Source organism: Arvicanthis niloticus, chromosome X, assembly GCF_011762505.2.
Source record: "Arvicanthis niloticus isolate mArvNil1 chromosome X, mArvNil1.pat.X, whole genome shotgun sequence".
NCBI lineage: Eukaryota > Metazoa > Chordata > Mammalia > Rodentia > Muridae > Arvicanthis > Arvicanthis niloticus.
In genome coordinates, this window is record NC_047679.1 from 50,492,183 (window position 1) to 50,507,346 (window position 15,164).

The 15,164-nt window shown below is 36.2% G+C and overlaps 1 protein-coding gene across 1 annotated transcript in view; it reads right to left on the minus strand.

The window, feature by feature from the left end:
- Positions 1 to 11,007, minus strand: part of LOC117694863 (heat shock factor protein 3-like) — a 46,181-nt gene extending 35,174 nt beyond the window's left edge. Inside the window, exons 1-2 of the mRNA XM_034485879.2 lie at positions 10,909 to 11,007; positions 4,934 to 5,042 (exon numbers count right to left, since the gene is read on the minus strand). Of these exons, the coding sequence (XP_034341770.1) occupies positions 4,934 to 5,042; positions 10,909 to 11,007 (208 nt within the window). The remainder of the gene's footprint in view (positions 1 to 4,933; positions 5,043 to 10,908) is intronic.
- Positions 11,008 to 15,164: the final 4,157 nt, after the last annotated feature.

Genomic DNA, 15,164 nt, shown 5'->3' on the forward strand with positions numbered 1-15,164 from the left:
CTATCAATTTGTGAGAAGTATAACTTTTATTTCCAATCTCTGCATCCTTCATTAAAGCAGATAACACAAAACTAATCACATGAGGGTTCTTATTTTTCTTATAAAACTCATATTTTTACAAGACAAATACAATTCCTTTCCATTTAGAACATACTTACAAACAAACTAGTTAACACAGTCTTTGGCCGTCTGAATTTATAACTTTAAGTATTCTTATCAATTATCCATTTTGAAAGGACTGGAATTGGCACAGGTAACCCCACGACCAAGCTTTCAGCATAAAGAAGATTTATTTGTCACAGCGGGTCAAATGGTAGAGAATAATAAGAGACAAAAACAGGAGACAGAGGACAAGGAAGAATGGACAATAAACAAGGGAGATGGGGGGGTACTATTTGCCCTCAAGAGACAAAGGACTACCTCTTGATGGAAAGAAGACAGATGTGGCCTATAGACAAATGGTAGTTTATAAAGAGAAAGAGGGAAACTCCTTGCTAGGATGAATTAATTTATTTTGGTTGAGCATGCTAATTAGTGTAGTTATAAGGCAGATTTTGACTCTTCAGGATTTTCATAGCTGGGACTTGGTGGCCAGTCTCAGGAGGAGGAAGTGGCCAAGTAAGGGAATTGACTTTTTGGGGCTATCTTTAGAAATGTAATCTAACAATTTAGCAAGGCAGACGAAATAGTGGAAGGGCAAGACCTGCAAGAGCCATGTTTGCCATGCTAGGGCTTCTCGAGCCCCTCACATTTTAATGAACACCATTTAATCATAACTAGTGTGCCAAATTCTGTGGGGGATTTATAAGTCAATCAGATAAAATTCTTCTTTGTAAGAAGATAACAAAGCAGGAAATACAATTACACTCACAATTATAACATGTACTTGGGAACATATAAGAGGCAAAAATTCATTAATGTCTAGATGGTGATATTTCAAGTGTATTTATAATAAAGCCCACAAAATGTAGATAGCCCTTGTTGTGTATCTTGAAAATTAATAACAAGAATAAAAACAACTCATGCATGAATGAAGGCAGACAGAATTCAAATATGAACCTACAAGAGTGACTGCATGTATCAGACTCTACATGTGTGTATATGCAACTATCTTTATAGAGAGAATCTGAATGTTTTTCCAGAAGAGGGACCACATAGAGAGAGGTTTTGCATCTGCATACATGCAATTAAGAACATACAGAAGACTCTTGACCTGAGCCATGACTAGTTATCACAAATAGACAGATGTTGCATTTGTAGTCAAGTGAGTGACTACATAGAATTATATGTGGTACCAACAATCATCTTTCCCTTCTGTATTTCCTTCCTTTGTTCGTTCGTTCGTTCCTTCCTTTCTCTCTACCTCCCTCCTTCTCTCCCCCTCCCTCTATCTCTGTCTTTCGGTCTGTCTCTGTCTATCTTTGTCTGTCTCTGTGTCTCTGTCTCCGTGTCTCTGTCTCTTTCTGTCTCTCTCTGTCTCTCGTGTATATGCACTCCATAGCTGGAGGTCAGAAGACAGATAGCAGGAGCTCTCTCACTTCATCATATAGGTTCCAGGAATTAAATTCAGGTCATTAGGCTTGTAGACAAGTACAAATATCATTTGTTAGTATTCTGTTTAAACTCCACCTCCACAGTTACCTGGCAACAGGCAGGTATGCTCCTCCCCACAGTTACCTGGCAACAGCCAGGTAGGCCTGGTCCACTATAAAAGGGGCTGCTTGCTCCCTCCTCCCTCTTTTACTCTTACTCTCTTAATCTCTTACCCTCATATCCTCTTGCCTCTAGCTTCTCTGTCCCCTCCCCCCTCTCCTTTCTCTTCCTCACTCTCCGCATGGTTATGGCCGGTCTCTACTTCTCTTCTTCCTCTCTCTTCTTCCATCTTCTGCCCCCAACCTTTGCCCTTTCTCCTGAATAAACCTTCCCCCCCCCCCCCCCGAACCGTGTGGTCTGGAGTGGTCTGTTCTGAGTTGCGGTCGGACCTCTAACAGCAACTAACAAGTATATCCATTAGAGTTGGACATCCCATGAATTGCTGGTAAAAGATACCTCCTGCTCCCTCTGTTAGGAGTCCCACAAGAATACCAAGCTACACAACCGCAACATATATGCGGAGGACTTACTGCAGACCCATGCAGTCTCTGTGATTGTCACTTCAGTCTCTGTGAGCTCCTAACATTTTGATAAACCAACAGACCAATTTTCAAAGTGACTGCAGTACACTACACACCCACCAACAGTGTCTAAGTGCTATCCTTCATCCACATCCACACAATCATTTGTTGTCAATAGTATTGCTGATGTTGGCCGTTTGAGCAGAGAAAATTATAAAGCCATATTAATCTTTATTTTCCTGATAACTAAAATGTTGAACTTCTTTAAATGTATTTACTAGGCATTTTATTTCTTTTAAATTAGTTTTAATATTTTAAGACTAATTACATCATTTCCCCTTCCCATTCTTCTTCCCAAATGTTTCAATACACTCATCCTCGCTTTTTTTTCAAATTCATGGGTTCTGTTTCCATTAATTGTTGTAATATACATATATAATCTTGAGCAAATAAATATCTATATTTATTGTCACTCTATTCACAACAACAAGGAAATAAAAGCAACCTAGTGTCTATCAAAACACGAATGGATAAAACAATGTGATATATATACAATGAAATTTTACTGTCATAAAGAAAAAAATAAGGGAGGATGGTTGAATCTTTCTCAGAAGGAGAAATAAAATAGATATCAGAAGTGGATAGAGGGAGGGAACTGTGTGGGAGAGAGGAGGGGGAGGGTAGCTGAGTGAGAGTGGGGGCAGAAATTGGTAGGAGGGCAATCTCTAGAAAGTGCCAGAGACCTTGGACAAGGGGTGACCCCAGATGAGCAGCTTGGTCTTCATGTGAGTCCCCTGACAACTGGACCAGAGGATGTCCCTTAATCTGTTTCCTGCTTGTGCATCCTGTTTCCCTAACTGGGCCACCTTGTCTGGGTGCAATGGGAGAAGATGTGCCTAATCCTGCAGTGACTTGATGAGCAGGGGTGTAGGGTATGATAATCAGGAAGGTAACTCCCCCTTTTCAGAGGAGAAGGGGACAGGGTAATGGGGGGATGATTTGTTTGAGGGGATACAGGGAGGAAAGTGGAGACTGATACTGAGATATAAAGTGAATAAATACATAAAGAAAAAAGAAAAAATCTGCAGAAAAATAAATGGAACTGGAAAATATTATTATTAAATGAGACAATTCCATTTCTGAAAGAAAACACTACATGCTCTCACTATGAGTGATCCTGGCTTCTGAATTTTTTATATATTGGAAGGAGTACAGGTAAAGAAACTGCAAGAGCTAATGAAAATAAAAAGAGAATCATTGTCATTTCTCACCAAATATGAAAATTAATCTTGTCTGTAGTTAAAGTGAAACTAATCAGATAGTAAAGCCATAATGTTGAAAGATGAAGAGAAACAATGGGGTAAAATACATGTATTAACTTTGAGAGTTAATAAAGAAAGCTTTAAGTTTACATTTTTACTATGCATATGCCTGTGGTTGGTATACCTTAAATATTTTAAGTGAAATACTATACGTTGTTAATAAACATGAAGTTTCTGTGCTTGTTACACTGGATGCTTTAAAGTACCACATTATATACTAGTTCTCATTTGGGCCTTTAGACTAGACAGTGATTGGTCAATGAATGCACCAAAGAGGAAGTCATCAGTTAATTACAAAGTTCAGGATTGCAATGGAATGTTTTGCCCTAATTGTGACTAATGATACTAGTAAACATCAAGTCAGTCCCTCAGAGAAATTTTATTACCAAAATAATATGGTAGTAATTTAAGGATATTTTATGACAATAGTATATCATTTTCACTATAAAATAATAAATGCTCATTATGAAAATTTTAAGAGAAATAAAAACAGAAACAACTTTTTAAAAAGTGTCTAAAATGAAAACAACCTTAATAATGGCATTACAAAAATGACGTCACATATTAAATGTGGGAAATATTTATAAAACAATAGAGTAAAATATTTAAGACACAAATTTTATTCAACACTATTTTCAAATATATACATTATTTGTCTGTGCCTTTTATGTTTATAGTGTTTCCATACTAGTAACACAAAAATTATGCTGAAAAAATTAGGCCTGTGGAACAGTGTAATTCATATTTGTGCTGTATAAGGCTTTCAGAACATTAAAGGCTATGAGATAGGCAAACTAATATATATTTAATAATGGCAATGAGTTGCCTAGCTGTACAATCTGGATCAAAAATACTTAAATCTCTTTAGTCCCCATTCATTATCAGTAGCACAGTAAGATTAAACTAGATAAATCTTTGGTCACATTCAGCTGTATGTATCTATAACCCAAAAATTTAAATCAGATCTTTCCAAAAAATTTTTTTGTGTGTTTGAGACCTGTAGTGGTTCAAAAGAGAATGGCCACCATATATTTGAATACTTGGTCCCTAGTTGATGAAACAGTTTGGGAAGGATTAGGCAATGTGGCTTCTTTGGAGGAAGTGTGTCACTGGGGGGTAGGATTTGAGGTTTCAAAAGTCCACACTTCCCAGTTATTTTTCTTTGCCTTGTGATTGTGTTTCAAGATGTAAGCTCTCAGCTACTGCTCCTTTGCCATGTTTGCCTCCCTGGTACCATGCTTGTCATCATGGACTCTATCTCTCTAAAACCGTAAGACTCAAATGCGCTTTAAAAAAAAAAAAAAAAGAGTTGCTTTATAACATCATTAGAAAAATAACTAAGATAAAACTTCAGTCAACAAAAAAGCAAAGCAGGGTTTAAATAATATACTATAGTAAAAGTCTTCACTCAACTTGCATTTATATTAATTCATAGAAAATAAAACGGATATTTTGTGACAAATAGTAATACTTGTACAATTAAATAATAATACTTACACATGTTGAGTTGTCGAACAAAGCTTGATATTTTGTTATGTTTGAAGTATTTTGGTAGTAATTCTTTGGCAAAGGTTTCCTCATTCATAATCTCAAAGCTGTGACCATCCTTATAATAATGAAAAACCAAAAAGTAGTTTATTTATCAGGAAAAAAGTAAGGTTTCACCAAAGCAACAAATCAAAGTAATATCTCATGAAGTCCAAACTTGTGAAAAATTAAAGTTCAAAGTATAAAATTCTTCACACTGGTAGTATAAATCACTAGTTGAGTGTGTTCATAGCGTGCACTGCACAAGGCTCTGGTTTCAATCCTTTATTATGGGGGAAATATACATAAAGACACAGAATATGAGCAAAACAAATAACATGAAGGAAAATGTAATGGATTAATCATGAAAGCATATGTCAAAAAAGCCTCACAAATTAAATGTAAACAAGGAAAAGCAGACATGTTAGAACATATCCTAACTCTTAGAAAGCAAAAGCAGGAAGACTGAGAATTTTAAGTCACCCTAGACCAAGGAAACGTTTTTCTACAAACTTGAACAAAAAAGACATGAAGTAGTATTTTTTCCTTTTTTATTGGATATTATATTTACATTTCAAATTTTATCCCCTTACCCCATTCCCCCCACCACCCAGGAACTGCTTATCCCATCCTCCTCCTCCTGCTTCTATGAGGGTGTGCCCCTACCTACCCCCACTCCCACTTCCCCACCCTTGAATTCCCCCCCCCCACTCAATGTTCAGCCTTCATGGGACCAAAGATCTCCTCTCCCACCTATGCCCAACAAGGCCATCCTCACCTACATACACAGCTGGAGTCATGGGTCCCTCCCTATGTGCTCCTAGGCTGATAGTTTAGACCCTGGGGAGCTCTGGTTGGTTGGTATTGTAGCTCTCCTCATAGGGCCACCAACCCTTTCAGTTCCTTCAGTCTTCTAACTTTTCCATTGGGAACCCTTGATCAGATCAATGGTTAGCTGTGAGCATCTGCCTCTGGGTATGTCAGACTCTGGGAGACCTCTAAGGAGACAGCTATATCAGGCTCCTGTCAGCATGCACTTCCTGACATCCATATCAGCGTCTATCTTTGGTGACTGCACATGGGATGAATACCCAGGTGGAATGGTCTCCAGACGACCTCTCATTCAGTTTCTGCCCCACACTTTGTCTCCATATTTGCTCCCTTGGGAATTTTGTTATTCCTTCTAAGTAAGACCTAGGCATCCACACTTGTTATGAAGTAGTAATTTAAGAAAATAGTCCATTGTAATGTTTAGTGTTAGTTGTCAATGTGACAAAATCTAGAATCACCTGGGAAATGGACCTCTGAACATATCTATACATGATTATCCTGCATTAAATAATGTGGGAAGACACCTCTAATTTGTAGGTAGGAACAATTCCCTGAGTCAAAGATCCTGGGCTGTACAAGGGGAGAGAAGGAGCAGAGATGCATGTATTCATTCACACTTTACTCTGCTTCTTTATTATGGATGCAATAGGACTAGCTTCTTCAACCTCCTGCCACTGTGACTTTCTCTATCATGATGGACTGTGACTTTGAACTGGTATAAAAATTCTTTTCCTTAGGTCGCCTGTTTCAAGATATTTTATCACAACATAAGAAAACTAAGACACTAATTATATTTCAAGTAAATTACTACAATAAGATACAATTTTTCATCTATCAAATAAAGACTAAAGAAGATATCATTCTTCACTGTTTATAAATTATCAAAAGTTCAGATAAATAGGAAATCATACTGTCAGAACGAAAATTGTCATAATATTACTAACAGTAACTATTCAAAGTCCCCAAATACTCAGTCTTTAGCTTAGAAATTCTAATTCCAGATTGTATAGAGAATAATTACTGATATGTGCTAAGACTTAGCAATAAACAGTTACATAAGTATTTGTATATAGAATTCAAAAAATTAGAAACTACCATAATATTAATTTAATAACTGAAGCTATACAAATGAATATTATTCGGTGATAAAGTTAAGCTATATAACAATATTTAGTGAATGGAAATGCTCATGATATATTTCAAATGAGAAAGACAAATTTTCAAAAATTATAAAACGAATCATTTAATAAATGACAGATATATGAGATAATAATATAGATCAAAGACAGACTATGAAGATTCAATCCCTAGCATACCTGCTCCCTATAAAAGATATTCAGATATTGAAAACAATATTATGTAAACTGTTAACAGGAGGTATCAATGGATGACAGTATAACTACTTTGCTTACATTCTAAAAAGTAGACTACCTAAAAAGTGGGTCTACCTGAACATATTAACAAAACTTAAAGTTACATCTTTTGAACAACATTGGAATGTCTTAGTAAAACAATTACTTAAAAATGGATCCCATTTCAATGATGCTAAGCTACAGAAGCCTTATTCTTCTTTGTTTTGTTATTCTATATTCATTACCAAAACCAATATCTGGAGCTAGAATTGGCTCAGCAGTTAAGAGTAGTTACTGTTCTTGCAGAGGATCCAAGTTTGTTTCTCAGCACTCAGCAATTCATGATCACATATAACTCTTATTTCAGGGCTTTTGAAATTTTCTTTTGGCTTACATGGGTACCCAAACTCACATGGTACACATACAAACACATATGCATATAGGCTACATATATATAATTTAAAAATAAAATACAATAGATAAAAAGATCAGTATTAGAGTGGCCACTATTCTGAGAAATTACAGTATAAACCATCTCAAAATCCTTGTTTTCTTACACCATTGTTTAATGGCCTACTAAAATCGCCATAACAAACAAATTTTATCTATCTTCAATATTCAAAATAGAGCTTTCATTCTATAAACCAACAAGCAAATATTCTGTTTATGTATCATTGTATATCAGAGTACATTTTGCTTGGTGGTTTAGTCCCTAGGAGCTCTGGGTGGTCTGGTTAGTTGATAATTGTTCTTCCTATGCAGTTGCAATCCCCTTCCGCTCCTTCAGACCTTCCTCTAGCTCCTCCATTGGGGTCCCTGGGCTGAGTCTGATGGTTGACTGTGAATATCTGCATCATGGAAGGACCCAGGGCTCCAGATACATATGTAGTAGAGGATGGCCTTACCTGATGTCAGTGGAAGGGGAGGCCCTTAGTCCTGTGGAGGTTTGATGCCCCAGTGTAGGAAGATGCTAGAGCAGTGAGGCGGGAGTGGGTGGAGTGGGTGGAGGAGCATCCTCATAGAGGCAAAGAGGAAGGGGTAGAGAGCGTAGGGTGGGGATTTCTGGGGGGGAGGTTAACTGGGAAGGGGGATATCATTTGAAAGGTAAATGAATAAAATTGTTAATAAAAATAAGCGTACACTTTGCTTATTTAAAGAGCACACCACATAAAGTATCATACATGTCTATTGTAGCAGTTTTCTTTATTTTTATAGCATTATTTTGGTTGTACTAACCTCTTATAATTACTACATTTTAACTTCTTTGCTTTTCTATTTACAGTGTTAGTGATTTTGATTTCTGATTTTCATTTGTCCTGCTTTTGTTTATTTTTTTACAGAACACTGGTGAAGATTCCATTTACACAGGCAAAATGTTTAAGATTAAAAAACAATTGACAATAAATGCTGATTAGAATATGGAGAAGGGCATGCCTCATTGACTATTGATGAAATTGCAAACTGGTGCAACCACTCCGTAAATCAATGTAGAGAATCTTCAAGAATCTTTTTGAAAAATCTACCTTATGACACAGAAGGAGATGGAAAAAGGAGAGAAAAAAACACTAAATATATTTGAGAGGTTATGGGGAACCAAATTATTACTATTTTATGGTTACTTATAATTTGATAAAATATGCAGATAAGTATATGATAGTGTTTCCCCAAAAGCCAGAGACTAGCAAAAACTCCAGTGACAAGCATGGGAAACCTGCTTTCAAGTTATTGATAAGGAAATTCAAGTGACTTCCAAAAGAATATAGCTATTGCTATGGTTCTTGGTTGCCTCTCAGATGTTGAAGATAATGTCTTTATTGCTGACACCCCCAAACATTTAGAATACAAGATTCAGAATATTTCAACAAATATAATTGCAAACCTCCTTCTTGTGGTCTAGCTTCTATAGTACTTCCTAGAAAATACTATGCAATTTGCCAAGGGAAGGAAGTAATCCATGGCCTATGCACTTACATTGGCAAGGTATTCTGAAAGATGAAAAACTGGACTTAAATTCTGGGCACAACCAGCAGTTATCTAATTGAACATAAGGCCCACTCAAAGGGAAGGAATTCAGGAATTAATATATGGTACAATAAACTTAACTGACTGACCATGGTGGGAAATCATGGACCCTAGAGGAGAATCTAACTATTGCCACTTTATTAAGCCACTGTCATTCCTAAGTGCATTCTAAATAATTATCCATATAGCTATACATAAATGTAGCTTGTCTCAACAAAGAAACATTTTTTTTTTTTTTTAGTAAACAGAGAGCATTACAGAAAGTCACAACTTCTCAGAATGTGTAGAAAACCTGACTATTTAGTGGTCAGACCCAACTGATAAATCAACTACACACAAAGCATAGGGAACACTGTAGAAAAGAAGTTAGGAAGAGTCTAAGAGACAGAGGATTAAAATATCTGCTTTGAGATAGTGTCTTCTATAAATAATATAGAAACAGCACTCTTGTACTTCACATAAATTCATAACTATGAAAATCCTATAGTAAGGCTCAGAGGGATAGAAAGATTAATCTCTAAACTCTCTGAGCCAGCTTAATTAATAAGTAACTTATTATCAATATTTTTGTAGTTTTGGTGATGAGCCCAGAGTCTTTTACACGATAGGTGCTTTACCCCTGATCTATATCTCAGCTCTTATTCATTTCAATGTTAAATATTTACTTCAACATTTTTAAAGCTATATTCATGAAGAAGTTATAAATTGAAGATTACATCTACTATTTTCTTCAAGTGAATTACAAGTAAAAGCTGTTCATGAAACAAGAGCAGCTATTGAGTTGACCATTATTTGAAGTTAGCTGTGGTACTTGGGAGTTCATTGTACCACTTTATATTTTTGTTTGACATTTTATTAACAAAAAAATTTAACTTTGGCAGAGTGTGGTAGTACATTCTTTTATTACCAACACTGGGCAGGCTGAAACAAGGTGATCATGAATTCAAGACCAACCTGAGCTACAGAGTGAGATCATGTCTGTCTCAAAAATAAATGGACACAATTCCAAAGTGACTATCATTTTAGAGAACTGGCCATGGTCTGCTCTTAACAGATTCTTCAAGATTTTCCCCCAGTCAGAATGATTAGAAGTTAAATATAAATAAAAATCCCAGTGGTGGGGAGTAAATTTTTAATTCACTCAGCTCACTCAATGAGTGGTTAATAATATCCCAGTGGCACATTTGGCTAGAAAGCTTTCTCTGTTTACTAACCTGATCTACACAGTGACTTTCAGGTCAGCCAGGGCTAAACAGTCAAACCGTATCTTTCAAAGAAACAAATAGTAAGAGCTAGTGATGTAGTTTGGTGGTAAAGCACTCATGTAGCATACTGTATGAGTTCACAACCATACTAAGTACTATAGAATAAAAACCAACAAACCCCAACACATTCGAGTTTTGGCGGGAAATCAGGAGTATGTGTTCACTCATAATTTCATGGCGAAGCTGTCCTATCCTGAGTGACTTTTTATTTGTGCTGCACATGTTTATGGATTCTGAAGAAAAAAAAATAAAAGTAGAAAACGAGACTATTTTTTTGCCAGAAATCACAAAACTAGGCGAAGTGAGAATCATCTTAAGGAACTGAGTGTCCAACGAAGGGCTGGTGGGGGGGGGGAGGGGCGTGCTCAAAAACTTCCTGTGTTGTGTCTTTCAATCTGTCTGAAAATTTCCCACACCCTTTCTGAAGTCACATCCTTTTCTTTATGCCCACGTCTCTTCCCAGCAGTCTTTTTACCTTGCTCCAGCGAATCACATGATCCAAGACAGCATCGTCTACTAACAACCAGAGTTTGTTGAGAAACTGAGGAACCACTGTCTTGTGGAATTGCTCCATGTTTTAGGATGCCAATGCTTCTACAAGATGTCTGTCCTGGACAACTGTAGGCAGCAAGGAAAACCTAAGCTACTCCGTTAACTGGAGAACAAAATCACGTTAACTGGAGAACAAAATCACGTGAGGTCAAGCAGCAGTTTTCTGTAACAAAAAGCCGATTACCCGCCCTCCCTCAGAACTTAGCTTGGGGGCGGGTCTTGATTGCCAAAGGGAAATTCTCATTGGCTGGTTATTGTACCTTGATTGCAGCTTTTCTGGCACGTGACTATTGGGGGGATTTCCGGTAGAGGAATACCTTTACCGAGTGAGGAAAAATGCGCCATAAGCAAAGCAGTAGGGGGCACGGCTTGATGTTTTCTCTGTTGTTTTTCTGGCTATAAGTGCTTTAGTAATAGCTTTATTCAGTCACGGCTTGGCAGTCAAGTGATGTGGCACTGCACTCGGTTATCAGTGAATTAACTTGATGTTGAATATAGCTTGGTAACAAACCTAAAGGCAAAGCTTTGCAATGCGTGGTTTTGATCCGTTCTCTGGAGAGATGATGAGAACTGTTTGGTTTTTGTTTTGATTTGTTTGTTTAGGTCTTTGTGTTTATTTTTTTATTTTTTAGAATCTGACTAGTCAGCCCCACTGGCCAGAACTCATTATGTTTATCAGGCTGTCTGTGAACTCAGAAATCTACAGGCCTCTGCTTCGAAATCTACAGGCCTCTGTTTCACTAGTATTGGAATTAAAGACGTGTGCCTCCACACATGGCTGGTAAAAATTCTTGGTGAAGTGAGACACTCCAAGAATATTAGAGTGTTCACTTTTTCTAGTGATAAGGTTGGAAAGAAGACCAAGAAGAAAGTTTGCTTAAAAACATACAGAAGTTTTGTTGTTGTTGTTTTCTTATTTCTCCTTTCATTAGAAAATATTTTGGTGAGAGGCTGGAGAGATGGCACACTCAAAAAGTGATTACTATGCTAGCATGCAGATCTGAGTTCAATCCCTAGCAACCACATAAAAGGTGAAAATGGTACCTGTCCTTGTAATCCCAGTGCTGAGGAAGCATGGACAGGCATATTTCTGGGGCTAACTGGCCGTTCACCTTGGCCCATTTGGTGAACCCCAGGCCTTCGTGAGATGCCCTGTCTCAATGAACAAGGTGAATGGCTTCTGAAGAACAACTGGAACCCTGATTTCACTGTGCATACACACACATCCAAACATACACACACACACACACACACACACACACACACACACACACAGAGAGAGAGAGAGAGAAAGAGAGAGAGAGAGAGAGAGTAGTGAATGATTAGAATGCTAATTGTCTTCTGAAATCTTTTGTATCTTCTTGGGTTAAACTGAGTTTTGAAATTTTATATTTATTTTCATATGAAGATAAATTTATTATAATAGCAATGAATAGCAGTGGGGGCTATCAAACATATATTTTACATTGATTTTATTTTATTTGAGTAACTTTTAAGAGCATATGGAAGAAATGATTATAAGTTTTAAAAATCTGCAGAGAAAAATTCACATAAAAGTAATTTACCATTCAATTTTAAAATACTAGACATAAAACTACCTAAATATCCATACTTTGTTTTAAAGTTCAAGTTATAAAGAAGTTGGATTAATTGTCTAAGATCTCACAGCAAGTGGTTTGAGGGTAGTTTCATACATACTAGCTACATTTCTAAAGGAGGCACATACAGTGGCATCAATATAGGAGATTGTATTTCAAAATAATTCACAGGTTTCACTGTTAATTTAAAAATTAAAAAAATCATTATATGTGTGTGCACACATTAGCAGGTGCACTGGCTAACACAGGCATATTTGAAGAACAAGTGTTGGTATCAGGATATTTTTGTCTCAGTTGTCTCTGTACCTTAAGTTTTGAAGACCAGGTATTTCACTAAACCTGAAGATAGTCATTTTGGCTAGATTAGCGGACCAGTGAACCTCCAAGATTCTCTTGTTTCTGCTCCCCCACACTAAGTTTACAGGCATACATTGATGTGTCCAGAATTTTATGCAAATTCTACAGATCCAAACTCTGGTCCTTATGCTTGAAAAGCAAGCACTTTCCCCACTGAGTTATCTCCTCAGACCCTGCAATTCTTATATTAGAATCATAGATTATCACTCTTTTAACCAAATAGTTCTAATTATGACTTTTCTCATATGAAGAGCAAAGAGTATTTTAGCTCTGCCTGTATAAATTTTGAATATATATTAAGAAGTGTAACTACCATGAGCCTTGATGTTAACGTAATAGTGATGGTTTTAATGGCATTTTCACAAATCTTGTTTCTACTCTGCTCCTCTTTGCTCATTCAGACTTTTTGATTCTGGATAAGAAATAATTAAATTTATATTCCTGACACATATGCATGCAAAATTACTAATAAAAGTGATTTATGAAAAAGTTAGCAAAGCATTGAGGTTTTGCAACCAATTTATGACAGAATGTCCACTGGAAATTATGAAAGGCCTGGTTCTCCAAAGGTATTGGAAGAAAGTGTTAATAATGTCCAGATTAAAATGTTTCCACAAAAATATGTTTGTAATCTTTTCATAATTAAACACAGGAACAGATATGACATTAAAAATGAGTAGTTATTCTTCTAAGATCCAAAAGGATGAATACATTCAACTCATAATTATTGCAGTGTATTTAACAACTCCAAAACCATGGGCACTTCATTTGGGTGTTACCATTCAGAGTCTGTGTATGGCCATATTTATTCAAAGGTGATAAGGAAAAAGTTTTGGTTCTTAGCAGCTACATCGTCTTATGAGATCATCATTTCTCCCCACTTGGTTTTTATCAAGATTACCTTCAATAGGGTTCATGCCATGCTGATAGTGTATCATCTGAGCATCACACATTATTTCCAGGGTTCTAAGATATCACTCTAGTGGTCTGATTTAGTTCTATGTCTCAGTGGATAGGCAACACCTTTATATATGTTCTATCTACAACAGCTTCCTTATTTCTCTTTCTTCAATACTTTTTGGGCAATTTCTTGCTTAGCCTTCTATATTCATTTCCTTTTTAAATTAAAAATTTTTTTTTTATATTTTTCAATTCACTGAGAAGTTTATTTTGGTTTATGTTTCTTGAGAACACACACACACACACACACAAAATCTCAGACATTGACATTAGCAATAATTAACAAAATTTATTAAAATTAATATGATGGTTAAAATGTTAAATTTTTCCCATATTATCTGGCATCTGAATGCTTGAGTATCAGCTGCTGGTCTTCTTTGCAAAAATCACAGGATGTGTATTCTTCCTGGAGGAAATATGCCACCTGAGAGATGTGAGTGAGACCTTAAAGGCTTGTGCCATTTAGAGTTTGCTCACTCTATTTCCTGCTTCTAATTTTCAGTATGAAAATGGGTATTATAATATTACTTCAGTCAGATTCTAATATTATTCATATTAGCTTAGCTTATACTACTAAAGTACATTCTCTATTAGCCTATCATCTTTAGTCTGAAATTTCATTGGTCTTCTTTTATACTAATTGCTTTCTGATAGTCATATAAACCCTGGTCCCTATTTTTGTTGACCAAATGGTATTTCTTAGAATTTACTTTTCTATGCTAAGAATGGAATACAAGTCCTCAGACATAAAGGCAAGTACTCTTGTCACTGGGTTGTACACAAACTCCGAATGGTGTGTATCTTAAGAGCAAAATGCCACAGTCAAAAAAGCAAATGGTGATTATTAAATGGAAATCAAATTGATAATTGCTAATATTATTAAATAAAATTATAGAATGAGGTTTACATTGAAATATGTTTTACTTTTCTAGCCTTTTAACTTTTTTATAATTCCCTAAATACATACAATATATTTTTATCAAGTCCTTTCCATTCCTCCAATCACTTCATGAGTTGATGAGTACACTCAGTACCGGCACTATTTTTATGAGTGTAGGGCCATCTACTGGAGCATGGTTGGCCTGTTGGGGTCTGAATCCTTAAAGAAAGTTCACTCTACCTCTACCAGCAGCCATCACATGAAAAAAAAGTTGAATTTTCTTACTTATTTCTCTGAGTCTTTTTTATATAAATTCAAAATTATAAATATTCATATCTATTCTGTTTGCATGGATTCTCTTTGTGGTACTAGGAATCTAACCCA